General features: G+C 35.8%; 1 protein-coding gene across 1 annotated transcript; it reads left to right on the top strand.

Annotated features, from left to right (window-relative positions):
* The first annotated feature begins 182 nt into the window (after positions 1 to 182).
* LOC133858635 (lignin-forming anionic peroxidase-like) lies at positions 183 to 1,746 on the top strand. Its single transcript, XM_062294110.1, has 3 exons — positions 183 to 659; positions 818 to 983; positions 1,181 to 1,746. Exons 1-3 carry the CDS (start codon positions 243 to 245, stop codon positions 1,567 to 1,569), a joined length of 972 nt encoding a protein of 323 aa, XP_062150094.1. The 5' UTR covers positions 183 to 242; the 3' UTR covers positions 1,570 to 1,746.
* Positions 1,747 to 8,635: the final 6,889 nt, after the last annotated feature.

Below are 8,635 nucleotides of genomic sequence, written 5' to 3'. Positions count from 1 at the left end.
ATTATATGTAGTTAAGAGCTAAGAATGTTCAAAGGAGAAGTAGTCATCAAGCCTGAGAGTGGCAATTGCGCGTTAATTTTCGCCGAAAGTAGTGACCCAGACAAACTGTATCCCATATTTGTGCTCTGTATATAAATTGATGGAAGCATTCAGCTTTATCCAACATCATCTTTCATTCTTTCTCCAGTACTACTTTCTTTTGCTTAACGTATAACATAGTCGATCATTGGAAGCTCGAAGATATGGCAGCACCAATGGTTAAAAAGAGTTGGATGAGAAATTCTTTCAACATTGCAGCTGTTGTGCTTATGTTGCTGTTTTTGGGCACCGATTGCGAGGCGCATCTGTCTCCAAAGTTTTATGACAACACGTGTCCGAATGCACTGAGCACTATTCGGACTGCTATTAGAACAGCAGTTTCACGCGAACGTCGGATGGCGGCATCTCTTGTTCGTCTCCATTTCCATGATTGTTTCGTGCAGGGCTGTGATGCATCGATTCTACTGAAGGACGCCGAAAGAAACGCATTCCAAAATAAGGATTCTGTAAGAGGTTATGAAGTCATTGACAGTGCCAAAGCTGAGGTAGAGAAGACATGCCCTGGAGTTGTATCCTGCGCAGATATTCTTGCGCTGGCAGCACGAGACGCATCAGTTGCTGTGAGTATACATATATAGCTCTGACCATTCAAACTCTCAATATATATATATATATATATATTCTTCTCACTTGTATGCTATGGATATATATATATATCTTTTAATTTGCAAAATCAAAGATGACATTTTGATGATCGAGTTTCTCTCTGAAAAAACAGGTGGGTGGCCCATCTTGGACAGTGAAGCTCGGAAGAAGAGATTCCACAACTGCAAGCTTAACACTAGCCGAGAGAGAACTTCCAACTGCCGCAGACAGCCTTGACAAACTTATTTCTAACTTTGCTGGCAAAGGCCTTAGTGCAAGAGATATGGTCGCTTTGTCAGGTTAGCCCAAACACCTCGAATATTTAATTAAAATAAGAGATGAATGATAGAGATAGGGTTAGAATTCAGGACCTGATCAGCTCCCATATCATGTTTAAATCACCACTCATCGATCCCAAAATCTTAAATTCATAGGAAATGGTAAATTTGATCATTTAATCGATACTTTAAAAAAATTAATGTCCAAATTAATGCAGGTTCCCACACACTAGGGCAAGCTCGATGCATCACATTTCGAAACCGGATATACGACGACGAGAGTGACATTGATGCTGGATTTGCTAGCACTCGCAAGCGTCGTTGTCCTGTTACTGGTGGCGATCAAAACTTGGCAGCGCTAGACTTGGCGACACCAAATTCTTTTGACAACAACTACTTCAAGAATTTAATTCAAAAGAAGGGCCTCCTTGCATCAGATCAAGTCCTCTTTAGTGGAGGGTCGACAGACAGTGTTGTTTCGGAATATAGTAGAAGCCCTGCTACTTTTAAGTCTGATTTTGCCTCTGCCATGATTAAAATGAGTGAAATTGAACCTCTCATTGGCTCAGCTGGGCAGATAAGAAGGATCTGTAGTGCTGCCAACTAGCTAGTTAAAAATGCTATTTCTCAAACACTTAGAAGTATGCAACTTGTTTCGTTCCTCCAGTTTGTTATGTTTTTGTTATTAATTGTTTTTTTTTTTTTTGAATTATTGCAATTGTAAAAAGGGAAATTTTACAGTTTGTTAATTGTAATGAGAAACCTATGGTGATAATTGTTATTACATTGTTACAATTGATGACACTCCAAACGCCAAAGCACTAAACTCTTTGTTATTATCCTATGATAATCGTCTTTGTAAAAAACTACTTAAAATTGTTATGTTAGTTAGGGTTCCAACTTACCAATACCTAAATTGTTACTTTATTTCTAAACTTATTTAAACCTCCTTCCGAAACCTATATTCCTAAATTCCCTAAAACTTCCTCTTTCCTTTGGAAAAAAACTATAGTTTTCAACCCCGGTCAATCTTGTTCAATCGGCTTGCGATTGTAGGTTCGAACGATGGGCTCTGTGATTGACATGTTCTAATGGTTTTCAATTGTGGTTACAAGGATGTCAGGGCTCGTCTCATTCAAACATAAACCATATGGTTCGGACGAGATTACACTACCTAGTGCTTTCCGATGTAAAAAACACCCCAAATCCAAGCATCTCCTTTGCCGCCTTTCAGTCTAATTTTGCCTTTGCCATGATTAAAATGAGTGAAATTGAACCTCTTACTGGCTCAGCTGGGCAAATAAGAAGGATCTACAGTGTTGTCAACAAGTTAAAAATGCTATTTCTCAAACACTTAGGAGTACTTTATGTTGTTCTAACTTTCCTCTGGTTTGTCATTTTTTGGTTCTTAATTGTTTTTCTTTCCCTCAAATTACTGCAATTGTAAAAAGGAAAATTTTATAGTTTGTTAATTGTTATGAGGTTCCTTGTATCAATTCCCCCCTTCATTTAAAAACGAATAACTTTCTTCCTCATTGGAGAGATACAATTTAAGTTTCTATATATCGCCATCTCGATATTACCCCAAGAACATATAATTGTATGTGGAATGTGACTAGGTATTTAACAAAGCCGAGAATAAACCGGAAACAAAACTCCCTATTAATTAGTTGCAATGCTTCGTGGTGCAAGACTACTAATTGTCATAAGAGAAAAACCTATGGTGATCATCTTGTTTGAGCGGGCTACAATTGCGGGTTCAAACAAGGCGCTATGTGATTGACACATTTTAATAGTCTTCAATCCTGGTTACAAGGTATTCGAGGGTCATCTTGTTCAAACATGAATCTTACTATTCGAACGAGATTACTCTGCCTAGTGTTTTTTGATGTAAAAAACACCCAAAATCTAAGCATTGTCTTCACTAATCCCTTCCTCCTTATTAGAGGCGGGGCGGGAGGGGGGCTAATATGGGCCATGGTGTAACACTCCCAAAATTTGGTGATTGTATTTACTTAACTTAGAGAGTCATTGACAATTCCTCTAGATCAATTAACTGGTGGAATTGCCTATAATCTTATCAGAGTAAAGGTATGCGCGCAGAAAGCGGAAATCATGATATTAGATTATTAAATTTAATAATCTCTTAACGTATTATCAATTACAAACTTAGAGCTTCCAATATAATTCTATAATGCGCGAGCCACCCCAGATGCAACACCGGGGTGGCAGCACGAAAGACATAAATCAACCAAAACTGCTACTACGAGCCATTCGCTTGGCATCTTTATTCTAGCCGATTTTCCGCTCTAAATATTGGTAACTTGCTAAATTATAAGTACCGTGGTATTTCACTGGGAGAGGAAAATAACCGCGTAAGTCTACGATTTAGTAAATAAATCATTACGAAACTGGTTACATACATCATAAGCCTTAACTGACATTTAATGACTCTCGAACTATAAACTTGTGTTTTTTTTTTTTTTTTTTTTTTTTTTTTTTTTTTCAAAAAATGATTTGTATTGCCTCCATTATTACGCCAAATAAAATGTAGTTTATTTTAAAAAATTGATAGGCCATAATTTTAATGACAAACACTAATATTTTAATGTAGAGGAAATATGTTATATATGCATATATATAAAATAGGTCATAGTTGTTCACCTTATGGTCTACCCATGATATTAAACCCTTCTCGACACGGTTGGCGCCTTGTCCCGAGAGACTTGTAATATAATACTGGTGCCTCAGATATTGTAAGCATGCCGTCATATACTAGCAGCCCGACCGATGGTGGCCCACGCTATTAGTAAAGCAGCAATCGTGACCCTGTTCAGAAATAATGTGCCTGTCACAAAATAACCATTGTATCCAAAACCTATCAATAACGTCAAAGTAAACTCAGTGGCCATATGGTTAAGACCGTATAGTAAGCCCATGGCCGTCTCACCGCACATACCGGTGTACCATGTTATACGATGCAATTATAGTTTATTTATTGCTATCATAAAATAAGTAATACTTGTCTTGAAACACTTATCAAAATGTTCTAAAAATTAGCAGGTTCATGACATATTATTAAGGAAAATAAAGCATGCTCAATCCATTGACATATTGCACGTTAAAGTGAGATCAATTTTTGTAAGTATTTACTTCATCTACTCATATATAAGCTTAGACATCTTAGATTTACGCTACAGTGATACACACCCTAACATCATAAATATCACTCAAAAGTCTAAGCTAAACATGTAAGACCCTAATGAAGAATTAAACGCACTAAATCATCATTAAAAGACCTCAATCAATGATTTTGAATTTCTTCGAACATTCAACCTTAGCATCAATCGTTTGGTCAACGAGTATCGAATGTCTGGCTAGGGACTATGGAACGTTCGAATGGTACTAGAATGAATGAAAGACCCAAAACTTTTACCCAAAACGTATCAATCTTTAACCAAAGTTTCTAATAGCCTGATAAAAACATGTTAAAATTTAACACATCAATGGCTTGGTCTTGCCATTAAAGGACTTGGCCTATTGGCCAAGGCAAACTGTAGCAAAATAAAAAAAAAGCTGTCTATATATAAAGCAAGCATGTTCTATGTCAAACACCGTAAAACCCAACACAGCAACACTCCAACACAATTAGAAACAGAACTTCAAGTGGGTGCTACACCTCTAAACATAGAAGTCATAATAGCAACGTTGCAACCCTAAGGCAGATCAAAGTCACTCAACTCAGAACCATATTTTATGTTAATTTTTTAAGCTCAATTCATAATCCTAAGCAACTTCTTGTAATTCAAAGATTATGATTATTGAATATTGATAATGTCGTAATGATATTGCTTCTTTTTCTTTTTAATGTTAGTTTTTTATATTTGTAAATTAATTTTGAGGATTAATTTAGTTTATAATTAATTTTGTGAATTATTTATTATGTAATTAGTAAAGATCCAAACCAAATTTTTTTCATCTGTCATATCCATCCATTTACAAAAGCAACAATATTCTACCTTTATAAGATTCCTAAATAGTTAGTAAGCAAAAGCTTAAGCAGGCAAACTAATTAATGTTGAAACTGAAACAACTCTAATTTGGGATGCAATGCAAGCATATATAATCTGTCTTCGTGATTTATATTGTAAAAAATTCTATTATGAGATTACTCTCTTCATTCTTGATTAATCAATGTTTGTAATTTTGAATGCTACACTTAACTAGCTAGTCTCACAAAATAGAGTTGATCCTGATAATGCATGTCTTAGTCTTTAGCATCTTTGAGAGAATAGCATGGGCATGGACAACAAGAGATTCATGTCCCCTACTTTAAGAGTATTTACATAATTAATTAAGCTTACCAGCATTTTAAATTGGCTCTAGATATGGGAGTAGTTACAAAAAGAAAAGAAAGCACGCAAATAAATTAAGAAACAGAACTCTTGAATGCACAAAATATTCTACCTGTAGAAGGAACTCCACAAAGAGTCCCCAAGACTACGACGTTCTTTAGTCCCAAGTGCCTAAGATCATAGAATTGGACATCTCTAACTCCCCAAAACTAATTCCCTGTGAAAATAAAATTAGACTCCTAATATTAACCGCAACCAAGCATGCAACCAAATATGTAAAGCAATAAAGAGATAGACACAGATATTTAGTTACGAAGTGGAAACTCTTTGTACCAAAGAGAAAAACCATTCCGGGGCAGTCAAACCCAGGAAATCAACTATCAGTAGAAATAGCTAGTTACAGGACATTCGTACTTACAATACCTTTGCAGTAGTCATACCTTGAACTCTAACAAGTACCTATACTTGAGCGCCTCTCTACCAGACCTGTATGTAGAGTTTCTTCAATTGATCCATTAACTATAGCTCCTCTCTAGTTAGACTTCAAACGGTTGAGCGGTTACAACACAAAATAAACTCTAAGAGAGATATATATAACTTTTATGCCTAATAAATCTTCTCTTAGCACACTGGAATTCTCTCAGGAATTCTTAAATAAACAATGCCAAGAAGCCCCTTTAAATAGGCTTCAGAAATTCTAATTCTGCTAAAATTTGGATTTTTACTTGGCGGCGTCGGGACAGGACTTTGAGCGTCCGGACGGGCAACAACAAACCCTATGTTTTGCTGAAGGGTGTCCGGACGGCTTGACCTAGCTTCCGGACGGTCGCAAGGAAAATCTTCTTCGTCCGTTGTCTTCACTTTTGCATCTGGACATCCTTGCAAACGGGTGCGAGGTGGTTAGCATCCACTGGGCCGTACGTTAGGACAGGTAGCGAACAGGAGCTCTCTGTGGTTCACGTTCGATGGGCCATCCGAACAAGTATCGAACATTGACTTTCTGTGACTGGCGTCTGGACGCTGATTTTGGCCATTCGGATGGTCTGCAGGAAAACCGACTTTGCTGATTTTGAAAAGTCTTCAGAGATTCTTTCTTCAACATGGACTTGCCTTTCTTGATAAATACTTTAGATCTTTCCTTGTTCAACCATTTCCTTTCTTGATTAATAATCTTGCAATAATATTCTGAAAGTCTTATTGAATTACAATGTTCCTGATAAGGTAGTGTTTTTGTCAACAGAATGTAACCAATAAAATAAACCAACACCTTGCAATTAACAATAAGCTAAAATTGATTTCCCCTTTCACAATCACATCAAAATCACTGATTTTAGCAATTCCCTACTAGATTAAAAATCACCAATTTTAGCAAAAATGACGCTAGGCAGAACTAAAATTGTTTTGACAGGATATGAAAATAGTAAAAATTGAGAATTGAAGATTGAAAAAGAAATTAAGGAAAATAGAAAATAACAAATAAAGAAGAGAAAGACCCTAATATATATATATATATAGGAATATTATCAGGGACAGAGCCAGATGCTTTTATGGGCAAGGGTTAGTAGGCTAATTTTTTTTTTTTTTTTATTATTTTTTTTTTTTTCTTTTTGGAATTTGGGGGTGGGGGTGGGGATGGCCTATACGGCCCCAGCCCCCTAAATCCGTCCCTAATTACAAGGCAATTAATTTACAAAAAAAAAAAGTTGACTAACTGTATGAAATTTAATAGTTGGTGCCCACAATACCCAACCATGATAACAAAAGTTAGATTCCTTTGTTGTTAAATGAGCGATAATAAATAACTAGGAGATATAATTAAACATACTTGTGACTTATGAAAGAGTTTAGGGTTTACTTAGACTACAATACCCATCATGTTAGAATTGAAGTTGTGTCCGAACAAGAGTTTCAAACAGGACTGCCTAGAATAGAAAAATATGGTTTAATTTCTAAGGAGCTAATTAAAGAGACGACGTCGTACACGGCTTTAGAGTTGAGGAATTAATCCGCAAGAGGCTGAATATATAGACTTTTGAATCCACAAATAAAGAAGAGTACGTAAAGTAATTGGCTATATAATTTGTTACCTTTACAGTTTAGACACCACTGCATGCTACAATCTTCAGACTTTGTGGCTACAATTTTCCAGTAACTAATATTTAATTTGAAACATTAAGATGCATGTGGGATAATGTATGATTATTTGGCAGGCAGGGATCGGATTTCAAACTTTCATGCCTCATCATTTCTCTTCCCCACAAATTATATTGCTTTTAAATTACCTGCAACTACCTTATATATCATTGACAATATATATATTAATGATCAACTTGAAATTGTCGCTGCATGGCTAAATATTGGCCAAAGACTTAAATGACAGTGGAAAGTGTCGGTAGGCCTGCTGAATTAAAACACTTTTTTATTTATTAGCTAGGAAAAAAAGAAAGAAGGGTAATAGCCAAAAGTCGTGATTCTTAGCTTAGACCACCATGTGTTTTACGTGCCAATGATCAAATGCTAGCTACTCATACTGTCATACAAAAATAAATTTGAAGATTAAGATTTAAGTATTGTAATTGATCGACCTTAACGCTTTGAATAATAATTAACAAAATCTACCAGTACTTTTTTCTCGAGGAGATCGAGAAAATTAGGAATTAACCATATATAACCTCTCCCCAATAACTGTACGTACTAATTTGTACCAGCCAAGCACTTGCCAACAATTTTCTCACCATCACCTTAATTTCCATGAAAATAATATTAAAATTGTAGCCGCAAATTTAAAAACAAAACATAACTTTTTAAGGCGGGCTGCCGTCATCACCTACAGAAAAAGAGACGAGAACAAATCAAGCCTACCGACCATTTTAACTATAATGCCCTACTGCATTAATTTTGGTCCAAAATTTCAAACTTTGAACTATTCGGAGCTCCCAACTGCATGCCAAGGAGCCAGTTCAAACGTACATCTACGAGAATTTTGTGCATGTATCTCTCTTTCTCTCTCTCTCTCTCTCTCTCTCTCTCTCTCTCTCTCTATATATATATATATATATAAAGAATTTTATCATTTGACTTTTATTCTTATTTTATTATATGTAGTTAAGAGCTAAGAATGTTCAAAGGAGAAGTAGTCATCAAGCCTGAGAGTGGCAATTGCGCGTTAATTTTCGCCGAAAGTAGTGACCCAGACAAACTGTATCCCATATTTGTGCTCTGTATATAAATTGATGGAAGCATTCAGCTTTATCCAACATCATCTTTCAGTCTTTCTCCAGTACTACTTTCTTTCTTTTGCTTAACGTATAACATAGT

The sequence above is a fragment of the Alnus glutinosa genome, chromosome 1 (assembly GCF_958979055.1).
Source record: "Alnus glutinosa chromosome 1, dhAlnGlut1.1, whole genome shotgun sequence".
In the NCBI taxonomy this organism is placed as follows: Eukaryota; Viridiplantae; Streptophyta; class Magnoliopsida; order Fagales; family Betulaceae; genus Alnus; species Alnus glutinosa.
The sequence above is the reverse complement of the archived record's forward strand: the minus strand, read 5'-3'. Positions and strand labels throughout refer to the sequence as shown.